Source organism: Sapajus apella, unplaced genomic scaffold, assembly GCF_009761245.1.
Source record: "Sapajus apella isolate SASKATOON/1434 unplaced genomic scaffold, GSC_monkey_1.0 scaffold41, whole genome shotgun sequence".
Taxonomy (NCBI): Eukaryota; Metazoa; Chordata; class Mammalia; order Primates; family Cebidae; genus Sapajus; species Sapajus apella.
In genome coordinates, this window is record NW_022436981.1 from 779,021 (window position 1) to 795,394 (window position 16,374).

Genomic DNA, 16,374 nt, shown 5'->3' on the forward strand with positions numbered 1-16,374 from the left:
AAAAAAAAAAAAAAAAAAAAAAAAAACCAGAAGCCCTGCTGCTGGCCCATACAGTGCTTTTGTACATTTTGTTGAAAATCTGGCAGATACAGCCCTGTGGCCACACTACTTAGCAGCAGACACCCCCTTATAATTCAGGGAAAGGTACATCTTCTGAGCCGGTACATCCTGGTGCTAAGACACACAGCTATCCAAATAGTGGGTGACCAAATTTCAGCCCCACCTCAACTGGGTTCCCTTGCACAGGATACAGAGTATGCCACCACACCCAGCAGCCCCAAGTGCTGTCCCCTTCTCTGGATCTCAGATTCTGCGCCTTTTAAGTTGGTTAGTGCCTACTTCATATGACTATGTCAGAACTCAATGAGTTAATCCATGTAAAGCACTTAGAGCAATATATTCCTAATAAATGCTGGCTATTACTGTTCTCATTGCTGCGACTAATACCACCACCACTTATACTGCCATACAGCTAGCAAGAGGCCAACAAAGCTAAAGCTAGCATTTGTGCACCCGTCAGCTTTTACGTACATTCACACTTACATCTCTACTGTTTACACGAACGTATTATCTCTAGTTCACCAGTAGGAAAACTGAGGCCTGATCAGAGTAAATTTGTGTAAAAAAGCTCAGAAGAGGAGGAGGTAGGATTCATATCTAGATCTTTGTGCGTCCAAAACCCATGTTTTTTCAAGTGCCTACTCCCTGGAAAGAGTTCAAATGTTGTTTTTATTATTATTAACAGTAAGCTATGTATAGGGGACCTACTGGATTAATGAAGTCATAGTGCCCACCAAGAGTCCTGTAACTCTTAAGTCTTTTCATGTAGCCAGTCCTGTTGGATTTTCTAATATGTACACCCTTTCTTTAAGAGCAAAGATTTCTTAAAGGGAGAAGCTGAACTCAGGAGAGATCACAGTAAGAAAATGGAAATGTGGCTGGGTGTGGTGGCTCACGCCTATAATCCCAGCACTTTGGGAGGCCAGGGCAGGCAGTTCACCTGAGGTCAGGAGTTTGAGACCAGCCTGGCCAATGCGGTGAAACCCTGACTCTACTAAAATTACAAAAAGTCGGGCATGATGATGCATGCCTGTAATCCCAGCTACTCAGGATGCTGAGACAGGAGAATCACTTGAACCCAGGTGGTGGAGGTTACAGTGAACTGAGGTTACGCCACTGCACTCCACCCTGGGCAACAGAGTGAGAATCTGTCTTAAAAAAAATCAAAACAGAAGTAAAAGTAAGAAGATGGACATATGCTTAGCAGTGAAAGGAAGGGCGATCTGTCTGATGTCCTGTGTTTGATGCCTAGGTGGGCATGGTGCTCGCCTTCCCTGCGTTGCAGTGTCAGGATTTTTCAGGGATCAGCCTTGGCACTGGAGACCTTCACATTTTCCATCTGGTTACTATGGCACACATCATACAGATCTTACTTACCTCATGTACAGGTAAATCTTGCCTTTTTGTCAGCTTCTTGAAGGAAATACTTGGGTTTTCAGAGTTTAAGAAAAAAAAGTATTAGAGGAAAAGATATTTGGATAAAAATAATAGATGAATTATAATTAGGCTGCTTTATCCTGTGTATCCTCATATGAAAAGTTTTGAAACATTTCTTTCGCCTATTGAAATTTCCTGGTAATGTGAATGTTTCTATTTTTTTTTTTTAATTTTATAAGTTCAGTAATGTGTAGGATAGTAATTAAATCGATTAGAATCTTATGTTTTAGATTGCCAGTTTTATTTTTAACTTACATTTGTTAATGCCCACGAGTTCATCATTAAATTATGTTTTACATTCAAAATTCCTGTTTTTCATATACTTTAAGACAATATGTTTATTTGATTTTACTTAAAACATGCCAGCTGGCTGTTTGGTTTGATGGAGATCAGTGCTGTGCTCCCACTTGAGGGATTAAAATTTTGCATGTTTTCTGGGAATATTTCATGTTATATGTGAGTTTATGAATATGTTTGCATGCTTACTGTCTTCAGTCCTTTTGACAACACTTAACTGGAAAATACAGAGTACTAGTATTTCCTTATCTTTCAGAAGAGAATGGCATGGATCAAGAAAATCCCACTTGTGAAGAAGAATCAGCAGTTCTTGCTTTGTATAAAACACTTCACCAGTATACGGGAAGGTGAGTTAGTTGTCTTTATATAATACACGTTTCCCTAAATATTGCTAAATGATGATAGCATAAGAAAGGAATTCGTTTGTTAATTCGGGGAAATTGTTGTCTGTTGACATATTTTTAAAAAAAGATGTGGAGTGATCTGCAGGACTTGTCTGAGCTGTTCATATACTAACATAATTAGAAATCTGGGAGAAAGGTGATGATATGCAGAGCTTCCCACATTTATTTGGCTGTGGAACCCTTCATTTGCTCAGAGGATCTGACACAGACTAGAGGCTAAATCAAATGTACTTTGGAAAGTTGCTGTTCTACAACTTATGTTGTCTCATTGGGAATGGGAATTTAAAACTGCAAATTAAATTGACATAATTTGTTCTTAAGGTAATATTCAGTAGTGGCAGGAATAAAATGAAATTATTAGAATTTCATGTATGGTTAGAGTCATGATTTGCTACAAATAGCAATTCAGTGGTTTGCTTAGCTTTCAACAGTATATATCAAGAACTTGTAGGCTGGGCGCGGTGGCTCACACCTGTAATCCCAGCACTTTGGGAGGCTGAGGCAGGTAGATCACAAGGTCAGGAGCTCGAGACCAGCCTGACCAATATGTGGAAACCCTGTCTCTACTAAAAATACAAAAATTAGCTGGGTGTGGTGGCAGGCACCTGTAGTCCCAGCTACTCAGGAGGCTGAGGCAGGAGGATCACTTGAACCTGGGAGGCAGAGGTTGCAGTGAGCCAAGATCACACCACTGCACTCCAGCCTGGTGACAGAGCAAGACTCTGTCTAAAAAAAAAAAAAAAAAAATCTGTCAAGTCAAGAATTATTAAAATATCCATTTTTTGACTAAAGTATCCCATTTCTGAGAACCTACGTTAACAAAATAATTCAACACATAGAAAAAAACCATATAGGCATATAAAGATGGACACTCCAGCCAGGTGCCATGGCTCAAGACTATAGTCCGGCAGATTGCTTGAGCCCAGGCATTCGAGACCAGCCTGGCCAACATGGCGAAACAAAAAATACAAAAATTAGCCGGGCATGGTGGCATGTGCCTGTAGTCCCGTCTTCTCAGGAAGTTGAAGTAGCCAGATCACCCAGGGCAGTGAAAGCTTCAGTGAGCCATCATCGCACCACTGCACTCCAGACTCGACAACAAAGTGAGACCTTGTCTCAAAAAGAAAAAGATGTACACTCTGAAGTTATTTATATTAACAAAGAATTGAAAGCAGTCTAAGTGTTTGCAGGGGAATAGTTTGATATAGATAGTGATGGATGTGTTCCAAAATATTACAAATCTATTTAAAATGTGGCTTATAAGAGCTGGGTGCAGTGGCATGTCCTGTAGTCCCAGCTGCTCGAGAGGCTGAGGTAGGAGGATTGCTTGAACCCAGTAGTTTGAGTCCATCCTAGACAACTTTTCATTTTCCACATTTTCTCTTTACGTTACTATATTAGTTTGATAAATTTTAGTAACAGCATTGGAGGCTGTGTCACCACTTACACCTGGAATCCTACAGTAACATGCAACTACTTGCCTATTAACCCACTCTTTTTAAGCATACATGCCATCAGTTCCAAACGACCGTCAACTCTGTTTTCACTCTATGTTATTAGTACGGTGACCTTTTCTTAGATTTCCCAGTAGTCTTTTTTTTTTTTTTTTTTTAGTGCCTTGAAAGAAATACCATCTGGCTGGCATCTGTGGAGGAGTGTCAGAGCTGGAATCATGCCTTTCCTGAAGTGTTCTGCTTTGTTTTTTCATTACTTAAATGGCGTTCCTTCCCCACCCGATATTCAAGGTAATTTATACTTTCTTTCAAAATGTAGGAATAGTTTGTAATCCTTTACTTCAGCAAATATAAAGATCACTTGCAAAAATGAAAATTGACTAAAAGTTCAAAGCATAGCTAATTGACTATGGTGATGTACACATTTATAGAATAAAACATATGTTTATGTATATGTCTCCTTTTGTTTGGGTCTCAGCAAATGACTGTTAAACTTCTGTGTAAATGTTTTTACACCTGCAAAGCACTTCTTCCGTAAAGATCTTAGTTTTGCTTTCAGATGTTAAAATGTTCAATTATATACTATTCATAAACAAGCCTTCTCAGATTTGAAAAGGTGAAAACTGACAATTTCAAGTGATTTTTAACTTGAAACATGCATAGTGTTAATTTAGCATACCCATAATTCATTGCACATAAATCTGATTTTAATGTGGGAATTGATTTGCTCTTTCATAGTTGTTTTCCATGTCCTGTTTTCATTCATTTCATAAAGGTGGACTTGACTGTATCTCTGTATTCTCACGGTGCCTGGCCCTGGCCATACGGTGCCTGGATGCAGTGCTATTCTCTGGAAGTGTGTTGACTGGCATTTCCATTCAGTTAGTTGCCCCGGAATCATATAAAGAGTTTAGTCTTCCATATTATTTGCAGTGATGATTAGAGTTGGTATTTAAATCCATGTCTCATGGTAAAACCATCTTGTATTTATGTATTGCTTGGTCCTTTTCCAGAACCCCCATACATTATTTTTATCATTTAATGTTCACAATAACCCTGTGCAATAGATTGTGCAGGCACACAATTTTACAAATGATAAAGCTGAGACACCAAGACATTGGGACCAGTCGCCTGACTGCACTCTATGCATTGTGCCATTTTCCATGGATTCCTTCCACATGTCATTCTGTTGACTTCCTACAGGTTACGTACCTGGCAGATTTGAATTCTTTCATCCTTTTTTTTTCAGCTCTGCTATTGCTTAACTCTCATTCGGAACATGCTCTTAGTTATATGCACTCTTTTCTTGTTCTTCATTTGCAGTTCCTGGAACAAGCCATTTTGAACATTTATGTAACTATCTTTCCCTACCAAGCAACCTCATTTGCCTTTTTCAAGAAAATAGTGAGATAATGAATTCACTGATTGAAAGGTAATGATTATACACTTTTCTTCGTTGTATTAAATAGTTCTATGGAACCAAACTTTAGTTATCACATTCCTAGCAAAATTCTCAAATAGCGATCCTGATAGAATTCAACACAAATAACTCAAGCTGTAATAAGTAGGCCTTTTTTTTTTTTTTTTTTTTGAGACAGAGTCTTGCTCTGTCACCCAGGCTGGAGTGCAGTAGTGCAGTCTCGGCTCAGTGCAACCTCCAACCTCCATCCCCTGGGTTCAAGCAATCCTCCTGCCTCAGCCTCCTGAGTAGCTAGAATTGCAGGCATACACCACCACACCTGGCTAATTTTTTTTGTATTTTTAGTAGAGATGTGGTTTCACCATGTTGGTCAGGCTGGTCTTGAACTCCTGACCTCAAATGATCCACCCACCTCAGCCTCCCGAAGTGCTGGGATTACAGGCATGAGCCACTGCACCTGGCTTATGAGTAGGCCCTTTTTAGCTAAGGATCTGGCTTTTCGGTAAAATTTTGGCCAAGTTAGTGAATAGCATAAACAAATATCCATGGAAGGGGAATAGTGGTAGAAATGTTTATTTCCTTACATGAACTTACTTGTTAAGGGCTTTCTTCCATAGGTTTTTTGTTTTTAAAAGACAGGGTTTTGCCATTTTTTTCCTGACTGCCGCCTTTGAACTCCTGGGCTGAGATAGTCTTCCCACCTCAGCCTCCCTCCTGAGTAGCTGGGACTACAGGCACATGCCATCACACTCAGTTTTTCATAGATTTTTAAAGCTGAGAAAACACTTAAGGCTAGCTAGTCCAGTACCCTCAATTTTATGTTTGAGAAAACTGTGAAGTCTAGAGAAATTGGCCTGTCAATCATGTCAAGTTAGTGACTGAGTTAAATATATGGCTGTTCTGTCCACAAAATGGGGGAAAATATTTGCAAACCATGTATATGATAAGGAACTAATATCCAGAATAGGCCAGGCACAGTGGCTCACCCCTGTAATCCCCGCACTTTGGGAGGCAGAGGTGGGAGGATCACTTGAGCCCAGCAGTTCAAGACCAGCCTGGGTAACATGGGGAGACCCCCACCTCTACAAAAAATTTAAAAATTAGCCAAGCATGGTGACGTGCACCTGTCAGGAGACTGAAGTGGGAGGATCACTTGAGCCCTGAAGTTCGAGGCTACAGTGAGCTGTGTGCCACACCACTATAGCCTGGATGACAGATCAAGACCCTGTATCAAAAGAAAAAATCCAGACTATATGTATCCAGAATTCCTACAACTTGACGACAACAACAAAAAAAGATTAAAAAATAGGCAAAGGACTCGAATAGGCATTTCTCCAAAGAAGATATACTAATAGCCAAAAAAAACACATGAAACGATGCTCAACATCACTAGTCACTGCAGAAATCACAGTAAGATACCACTTCACACCCAGTAGATGGGCCATTATTTCTTTTAAAAAAGAAAATAACAAGTGTTAACAAGGATGTGGAAAAATTGGTATCTTTGTGCATGGGATATGGAAAATGATAGAGCCACTATGGAAAACAGCATGACAGTTCCTCAAAAAGATAAACATAAAATTACCTTATGATCCAGCAATTCCACTTTTAGGCACAGATTACAAAATAACTGAAAGCAGGAACTCACATCCACATTATTATACACCCATGTTTACAGCAGCATTATTCACAGTAGCCAAAAGGTGGAAACAACCCAGATGTCCATCAACAGATGAATGGAAGCAAAAAATGTGGTGTGTGTACATACGCATAATGGAATATTATTTAGTCTTAAAAGTAGGTCACGTGTGGTGGCGCACGCTTGTAGTCCCAGCTACTTGGGAGGCTGAGGCAGGAGAATTGCTTGAACCTGGGAGGCAGAGGTTGCAGTGAGCCAAGATTGCACCATTGCACTCCAGCCTGAGTGACAGAGCAAGACTCTGTCTCAGAAAAGTAAAGGAAATTCTGATACATGCTACAACATGGATGAACCTTGAGGATGTGTGCCAAGTGAAATAAGCCTGTCACAAAAGGATACAAACTGTATGATTCCACTTCAGTGAGGTACTTAGAGCAGTCAGATTCCTACAAACAGAAAGAAAAATGGTGGCAGCCAGGGACTGGGAGAAGGAATTTCGCATTTAATGAGTACTGAGTTTCAGTTGAGAAAGATGAAGAAGTTCTGGAAATGGATAGTGGTGCTGGTTGCACAATATGAATGTACTTAGTGCTACAGAACATTCGACTTGCAAGTGATTAACATGGTCATTTTAATGTTACATGTATTTTTCCACATGTGTCATCTCTGTCACCCAGGCTTGAGTGCAGTGGCACAGTCACAGCTAATCCTCCTGGGCTCAAGCAGTCCTCCCACCTCAGCTTCCCAAGTAGCTGGGACTACAGGCACGTGCCACCACACCCAGCTAGTTTTTGTATTTTTTGTAGAGAAGGGCTTTTGCCATGTTGCCCAGGCTGGTCTCGAACTCCTGAGCTCAGGTAATCTTTAATCTCCCTGCCTCAGCCTCCCAAAGTGCAAGGATTACAGGTGTGAGCAACTGGCCAAAAAAGTTTTATTTTTAATATGAATGTTTTAGCTCCAGATAATGTTAACTTGGCATTAATATAGGTTAATATAGACTAGTTTTTCTAGAGTATCCAAATTAGTAAGATAATGATGTTTATAGCCACAATTTTTAATATATTAAGCATTCTTACTTTTAGAAAATATTCTCCTGATTTTAAAGGTTGTAGTCAAAATAGTATTTCTCCAGGTTTCTTTTGATGAAGTAAATAGGTTAAGAATATTATTTTCCTCTTATTGGCTATGGAGGGGAAAAAATTCTGGTTCTAACCCTTTAAAAGTAAAATTGTGTTGCGTTTTTCCACCTCTGTTTTCATTAAAGTTGGTGTCATAACAGTGAAGTTAAAAGATATCTAGAAGGTGAAAGAGATGCTATAAGGTAAGTTAAAGATCCTCAAAAACTTGATTGGGGTGGGAGAAAGGGTGGAATCAGGACATAAATGCTGTATTCCTTCAGAAACTAACTTCTCAAGCCCTCAGTGATTCCAAAAGGTTAAGATATGTTGCCTTTATTTTTTTTCTTAATGTAATGATGAGAGTCTGTGAAAGTCAGAATTATGAACATAAATATACTACATTATTCTTGGCAGAGGAAGCAAATTACCAAGTTATTATATTTTAGAATATTTGCTCTAAAAAACTATAAAGCATCGCCTAGGTTTCTCTTAGCTCTATTTTTTTTCTATCTTTCATTATGGGAAAGCTCTCCAGAAGTATGAAGAGTGAAATAATGAGGCTCCACATGCTTGCCACTCACCTTCAATACCTATCAGTCACATGGCCAGTCACTTCTTAATCGTCGCTTTTTCTTCATTTCTTTTTACATTAATTCTATTCTGATTCTGTAGTAAAGTATGCTCTACCAGATCCTAACAAAATGTGTCTCAATTGTTGTTATACAGATCAAGCATCTCTAATCCAAACATCTGAAATTCAGAATGTTCCCATGAGCATTCCTTTGAGCATCATCTTGGCACTCAAAAAGTTTCCAGCCGGGTGCAGTGGCTCACGCCTGTAATCCTAGCACTTTGGGAGGCTGAGGTGGGTGGATCACCTGAGGTCAGGAGTTCAAGACCAGCCTGGCCACCATGGTGAAACCCCATCTTTAAAAACAAAAAACAGTTTCCAATTCTGGAGCATTTCAGATTGCAGGTTTTAAGATTAGAGATACTCAACCTGGATTAACAATTGAGATGCATTTGTTATGATATGGTAGAGCGTGCTTTTCTATAGAATCCAAATAGAAGTAATGCAAATATTCCAAACTCCAAAAAAATTCAAAACCCAAAGCACTCTGGTCCTGAGCATTTCAGATAAGGAATACTCAACCTCTATCTCTTGGTTCTGGTAAGTACATCATCCATAAAAGTCAGAAGACTAGAGGAGATTATCTGTCCTGTTTGTTACTTTTACACATCCAGAAATAACACCCCAATTTTATTAGTTGGACCACATGAAATGTCAGCTTTTATAAGTCAGAAATGGTTGAATATCACCAATTTCATGTGATTCCACTCTGACCTCAGAAAACTCTTAATAAACGTAACAATAATCCTCAACCAGAAGTATACATCAGAATAACCTTGGGAACTTTTGAAAAAATACCCAGGCCACTACCTACTGAATTGTAATTTCTCTAAAGTTAGAGCCCTAGCGAATCCCTTCAAAATTCCCCAAGTGATTTTGGTGTGATTAAGAACTCCTGTCTAAAATAATCCACCCTTCAGTTTAACTCCATTTCTTATCTTGCCAATAGATAAAGTAGTGAAAGGCCCCGCTGTGTTGCCCAGGCTAGGCAGGTGTGCACATGAAGTGCCTCATAATATAATATGACCTTAATTAATGGAGCATTTTTTAATTTTTCCCTTGTTTTCAGATATCCAAGAGAATCTAACAAATTAATAGACCTTCCAGAGGATTACAGCAGCCTCATTAATCAAGCATCCAATTTCTCGTAAGTTTTGCTATTAGCATTGAACATTCCCTGCCACTGGAAACACCTCTCTACAAAGAACTTGAAGGATTTTGTTGTTGTTCTTTGTTTTGTTTGAGTAGAAAAATCATAACATCTTTAGTACTTTATGAGAGGGGGGAAGGAGAAAAAGGGGGAAAAAAAAAAAAGAAACTTGGCCAGGCTTGGTGGCTTATGCCTGTAATCCCAGCACTTTGGGAGGCCAAGGTGGGTGGATCACCTGAGGTCAGGAGTTCGAGACCAGCCTGGCCAACATGGTGAAACCCTATCTCTTCTAAAAATACAAAATTAGCCAGACGTGGTGGTGGGCACCTGTAATCACAGCCACTCGGGAGGCCGAGGCAGGAGAATCATTTGAATCCAGGAGGCAGAGGTTGCAGTGAGCCAAGATCGAGCTATTGCACTCCAGCCTGGGTGACAAGATCAAAGGGCAAAACTCCATCTCAAAAAAAAAAGAAAGAATCACATCTGTAGTACTCTGTACTGTGTAACTTATAAAAGCATCATTTCACTATGTTTCAGAATAAGTCATACAATGGGAGCAGGAGAAGCAAATTTGATTCGTGAGTGTTTATCTAAATAATAATTGTGCTTAAAGCAATAACAGCCCTTAGTAATTTTGTTTTGTTTTGTTTTGTTTTGTTTTTTGAGACCAAGTCTTGCTCTGTCACCCAGGGATGGAGGGCAGTAGTGCAACCTTGGCTCACTGCAACCTCCACCTCCCAGATTGTAGTGACTCTCGTACCTCAGCCTCCTGAGTAGCTGGGATTATAGGCACACACCACAACACTCAGCTAATTTTTGTATTTTTAGTAGAGACAGAATTTCACCATGTCGGCCAGGCTGGTCTCAAACTCCTAACCTCAAGTTATTGACTCACCGTCACCTTCCAGAGTGCTGGGATTACAGGCGTAAGCCACTGCACCCGGGAGTAATTTTTAATATAGTGTTAAATGTTTAACATACAAGCAGCATGAAGAACAATATAATATGGGAGACAGAGGTGGGAGGATCACTTGAGCCCAGGAGGTGGAGGCTGCAGTTAGCCATGATGGTGCCACTGCACTCCAGCCTGGGTGACAGGGAGACCTTGTCTCAAGAAAAAAAAAAAAAGAATTTAACAATGTAGGAACTTAAACATTACCTAGAAAGTTGCATCTCCCCAGCTGTGTCTTCTTTGTTGCCTCTTCGTCCTCCCTCTGAAGATACCTATTATTCTAAATGGAATATTAAGCTTTCCACTCCTATACATTAACTACATAGGTTTCTATTCCTAAGCAGCATATATTATATTATTTTGCATGTTTTTGTTTTGTTTCTGAGATGGAGTTTTGTTCTTGCCGCCCAGGCTGGAGTGCAGTGGTATGATCTTGGATCACAGCAACCTCTGCCTCCCAGGTTCAACTGATTCTCCTCTCTCAGCCACCCAAGTAGCTGGGACTACAGGCACACACCACCATGCCTGGCTAATTTTTGTATTTTTAGTAGAGAAGGAGTGTCACCATATTGGTCAGGCTAGCCTTGAACTCCTGACATGCCTTCGCCTCCCAAAGGACTGGGATTATAGATGTGAGCCATGGCACCCAACCGATTTTGCATTCACTCAGCATTGTTTCTAAGATTTGTCTGTCTTGACATGTATAACTTTATTGATTTTTCAGGGCTCTATAGTATTTTATTGTATGACAATGGCACGATTTATCTTTTTCTTCTATTGATGATTTTACTTTTTTTCTCCACTTGTTGATTCTTTGTTTCCAGCACATAGTCTTTGTGTACATGTGCAGGGTGTTTCCTATTCCTGATTCTAGGAATAAATTGGCGTAGACTGTAGGATATATGCTTCTTTGGTTCTACTTGACACCGCAGAATTCTTTTCTGGGCTGGTTTTTTCATCACTAGCTCTTTAGCCACTCTTTAGAGCAATGACTCATGGGTTTTTTGTCCCTTAAAGGTGCCCCAAATCAGGTGGTGATAAGAGCAGAGCCCCAACTCTGTGCCTTGTGTGTGGATCACTGCTGTGCTCCCAGAGTTACTGCTGCCAGACTGAACTGGAGGGGGAGGATGTAGGAGCCTGCACAGCTCACACCTACTCCTGCGGCTCTGGGGTGGGCATCTTCCTGAGGTAAGGACCTGCAGGGGGCTTTTTAGCTTTGGATCTGCCTCAGTATCTGACTGTTGAGGTGTCACAAGAAACTACTATATTACCAAGAGTTTTGAGACCACTGTTCTGTGTTTGATTTGTTGGAGAAACATGGAGATCCTCGTCTCCTCACATCTCACATCTGGCCCATGCCAACTCTGTATTGGTTCTTTCATTATCATCATTCCCACTCCTCTGCCCCCCGCCCCAGGCGACAGTTCTGTTCTACTTTCTTCATGTCTCCCTCTAACGTGAAACTTCCCGATTTTCTGTCCAATCCAGTCAGAATTATTTTATCTGTTGTGTCTTCATGGCTTTTGGATTTTACCTCCATTCATATATATTATCACAGTTCTGAAGGTCAGCCTGTGCTTAGTGACTACCAGGTACTAGGCATTGAGAATGCAGTCGCCCACAGTGCAGACAAAGGTCTCTGCCCTCATGGATGGAGCTCATTTTCTAATGAGAGAGAAGATAAGCAAGACTGAGAAGAATTTAGGTAGATAGCGCTATAGGCCAAGGAGAAAAGTAAAGCACAGAGGGGAATATGAAATGGCGGCTGTGGAGCTAAATGCGAGATTTAATTTTAGTAGATCAGGGAAGGCTTCCTAAGAGCATGACTTCTGAGTAAAGACCTAAAGAAGTGGGAGAACATTCTAGGCAGGGAGGGGCTCGTGCACAGTTGCTGGGGTAGAAATGTGCCTGCCCGCTCAGGGCAAGGAGGCTCGTGTCACTGGAGTGTTGTGCACAGGTGAAAGAATCCAGGGGCCTGCTGTGTGCTGGTGACATCTCTGGGGAGGTGGAAGCCATTTCAGGGTTTGAAGCAGTGACATGACATGAGTGTGAGCTCCTCTGGAGCATTGATTGTATCTGTACTTTAGTCATCACCCCAGTACCTTGACAAGTTCTTACACATAGGAGGTCCTCAATAATTATTTGTTTAATTGAGCTGAACTGTTAATGCCAGAAACAGGTAAGTCTCTCAAAGGGATCAGGGGACACAAAAATGTGTCTCGATTCAACCTAATTCCTAATTTGCCCACAGTTTTTTAATGGATAACTTCCCTATATAGTGGTTAAAATATCAGTACTGTAAGACTTCATTCTATTTGGAACTGAATACAGACATTGGTTACTAATGTGTAACTCTGTAATGTACGAATGCTCTCTCTACAGAGTACGGGAGTGTCAGGTGCTATTTTTAGCTGGCAAAACCAAAGGCTGTTTTTATTCTCCTCCTTACCTTGATGACTATGGGGAGACCGACCACGGACTCAGGTAAGGACCCATCCTGAGTTAGCTGATTCGAGGCCTGCAGAGCCCTTCAGTAATTGGTGACGTCCTGAGGGCGGAGGGCTGAGGTGGTTCTGGAAGAGGTGGTTGTGTTACCTGTGGAGTCTTCAGGGAGGGTGCCCTGCTGCCTGGTTTGGTGTTCTTTTCCTAGCCTTCAGAATGCCACGAGGAACATGAGGTTAAGTAAGGGAAGAGAACAGGACAGAGCAACCTTATTCCATTTATCACTCTAAGGAACCGGTTTGAATTGCCAAATTTTCATCCCAGCTCGGAGCACTCCAGGGATGGCCCACTCTGACTTGTGTGGCCCTGTATAGAGGAGGCCCAGTGTCTGAGAAAATCTTAATTGCTAACAAATGTGCTTATTACATTAAAATCTGGGGGACAAAGATTTAAAACATATGGAACAATATAACTATTTGAGGCTAAGTTACTTCTGCTCTGGTAGCTTTTGTATATTATAAGCTACCAGCAATTCCCTCAAGCACTATAAAGAACTTCTTTTAGACCATCTCTTTTGTCTAAAGGAGGTGTAAGTTTTAACCTCCATAGATACGCCTGTCCGGCCTTGAGTAGCAGATGTTGAAGGCCCAGAAACCCAAGCAAGGTAAGCAGATGAGCTGCCCCAGGCGCTGGACTCCAAGGCTGTGCCCATGTGCCACCCAGTGCTGGTGTCTCCCACTGTTCTCGGCGTGGGCTGTTAGGAGGAGGAGAGCCCTGTTAATGAGTGAGAGGATGGCTGTGCCCAGGGCCCTGGTCCCAGGCAGGAACCCACCAAAGCTTATACTTGTGTTTAAATCGGACCTGGAAGTTATTCACATTTGATTGCTTCACTGAGACTTTGTGGCTGAAAGATTGCATCTGAGAAACATTTTTTCTTTTCTTTCCTTTCCTTTCCTTTGCACTCTTAGCAAAATCAATGAGTAACATTTGTACTTGTATAATGCTCCTTTCACCCTCTCCTCTATGCCCTTTCCTTTTTACATGTTACCAACAAAATGGACAAATAATTAGTAGTTTTCGCTGCTCAACCCGGACCCTCCTCATTCCCCACCACCCTCTATTCCCTTACCTCACTCTGGGTAAGTATGGTTTGTGTACCTTTCCCTCCTCTTGCCAGCACTTATTCCCTTTCACCTGCTCTTGGCAAACGGTCAGAGCTGATATTTTTGTTCATAGCCACAGTCGCCTGCCAGACCAAAATTTTGCAGGGAGTCTAAAACCAAGAACTTGTAACCTTCCCTAAATCAGGAAGGTTACAATAGATGAATAAACAGAACACATTCTGACTGACATGTGTCTTCTTTCTAGACGGGGAAATCCTTTACATTTATGCAATGAGCGATTCAAGAAGATTCAGAAGCTCTGGCACCAACACAGTGTCACCGAGGAAATTGGACGTGCACAGGAAGCCAATCAGACACTGGCTGGCATTGACTGGCAACAGTTATAATTATTGCACCACCAAAAAACACAATCTTGGATCTTTTTTAACCCAGTTGGCTTTTTAAGAAAGAAAGAAGGTCTGGCCGGGCGTAGAGGCTCACGCCTGTAATCCCAGCCCTTTGGGAGGCCGAGGCAGGCGGATCACAAGGTGTCAGGAGTTTGAGACCAGCCTGACCAACATGGTGAAACCCCGTCTCTAGTAAAAATACAAAAATAAGCTGGGCATGGTGGTGTGTGCCTGTAATCCCGGCTACACAGGAGCCTGAGGCAGGAGAATCCCTTGAACCCGGGAGGCAGAGGTTGCAGTGAGCCAAGGTTGTGACACCGCACTCCAGCCTGGGCGACAGAACAAGACTCGGTCTAAAAAAAAAAAAAAAAAAAAAAAGTTCTGCTGAATTTGGAAATAAATTCTTTATTTAAACTTTCCTTCCCAGTTTTATAGTTTCTGGCTCCGAGGACTGATGAATATCATCTTCCATCAGCAGATTTTCTTGCACTGTTTACTGTGCCCCTCAAACATAACGTCTCGGGTTTTAAGATCGAGCGAGGAGCTTCTCTTCCTAGATCGGATCCCAGCCCCTTTGTGGGCATCTCACTGCATCGTCCCAGCCATTATGTGATATTTCACGTTACTGATAATGGTGAACTGTGGGTCTGAAGCTGATTCAACGGAGGCAGGAAACAAAGTCTCTAGGGTCATACTTCCTGGTTCCTCTCAGTGACTCAACTCTGGGACTGGGTTGGTGTCCCCTCTGCTGACAGGACCCTACCCCCTAGGAGCAAAGTGGTTGATTTTCAAGGCAGTGCAGTGTTCCCATCTCTCCATTGACTGGGAGAGCTGGGGACACTCATGCAGAAGTAGCCTGTGGGGAAAAGTGGCTTCCTAGTGTGCTGGCTGGTTTTTCAGGGCTGTTGGGTTTTTTTTTTTTTTTTTTTTTTTTTTTTTTTTTTTTTTTTGGAAAGACTTTTGGCTTTGAGGCAAAAAAAAAAAAAAGAAAACTCAAAGGGCTTTCCAAAAACTTAGGACAGTCTAAAAAATTAGGATATTCTTCTAGAATTAGTAAGTAAAATTAGGATAATGTAGATTAAAAAATTAGGATATTCTTTTAGAATATCCTAATGCCTAGATGAGAGGCCTTCATTCATAAGATCTGGTTGTTTGGGCTGTGGTTGGCATAATTAATTTTTATTTTGGCCTCTGTCACATCCAGTTTCTTTAGCTTTTAAGGTAAGCTGCTTTTGGCTTTCTTTCAGATGTTCACCAAGCTTAAGTTATAGAAGGAGGATATTCTAAAAGAGTATTCTAATTTCCTAACCATGTTCTTTTAGAATATCCTAATGTTTCAGACAGTACTATTCTCTAGTTATTTCTAAGGCTAAATTGGCAGAGTATATCATCTAAAGTCAAACATTAAAAATGGTGAGAACCCACTCCCACCCAGCCAGCATTTCCTGGAACCAAAACTGCTGCTTCCTTGCTGGCTCACTTAGTGCATTCCTGGGATGTTCTGTGCACCCAGGCTTTTGATTCTTTTTGAACATTGTTCTTACTGAGGTGCCTTCCTAGAACAATAGCCACTTACAAAATAGCTCATAATTATTATGTAGCACACAGTTGCTATCATTTGATATATGACTGCTGAGAGCTTGGATACATGCAGAGTGAAGACTTGGTGAGGAATAAATTCTGAGCCTAAGATGGGGCTAAGGGACAAATGAGTAATTAGAGGCTCTTAGATTTTTTTAACCAATTCAAGTGACTCTTTCAGTCAGTTTTCTTTGAATTACATCTACAGGTTTTGTTCCACTCAGCTACCCGCTAGGCATGCTCCATAGTAAGGCAGGAAGGTCAGAAATCTAGACCAGA

At 41.2% G+C, this 16,374-nt stretch overlaps 1 protein-coding gene across 3 annotated transcripts in view; it reads left to right on the forward strand.

Moving 5' to 3' along the window:
• UBR2 (ubiquitin protein ligase E3 component n-recognin 2) overlaps nucleotides 1-14,533 on the forward strand; it is a 117,257-nt gene extending 102,724 nt beyond the window's left edge. For all 3 annotated transcript variants that reach the window (XM_032299421.1, XM_032299420.1, XM_032299422.1), the window contains exons 39-47: nucleotides 1,313-1,448; nucleotides 2,051-2,141; nucleotides 3,813-3,943; nucleotides 4,976-5,084; nucleotides 7,976-8,032; nucleotides 9,530-9,607; nucleotides 11,580-11,750; nucleotides 12,945-13,046; nucleotides 14,373-14,533. In XM_032299421.1, the coding sequence (XP_032155312.1) occupies nucleotides 1,313-1,448; nucleotides 2,051-2,141; nucleotides 3,813-3,943; nucleotides 4,976-5,084; nucleotides 7,976-8,032; nucleotides 9,530-9,607; nucleotides 11,580-11,750; nucleotides 12,945-13,046; nucleotides 14,373-14,514 (1,017 nt within the window). In that variant the 3' untranslated portion in view covers nucleotides 14,515-14,533. The remainder of the gene's footprint in view (nucleotides 1-1,312; nucleotides 1,449-2,050; nucleotides 2,142-3,812; nucleotides 3,944-4,975; nucleotides 5,085-7,975; nucleotides 8,033-9,529; nucleotides 9,608-11,579; nucleotides 11,751-12,944; nucleotides 13,047-14,372) is intronic.
• The last annotated feature ends 1,841 nt before the right edge of the window (nucleotides 14,534-16,374 follow it).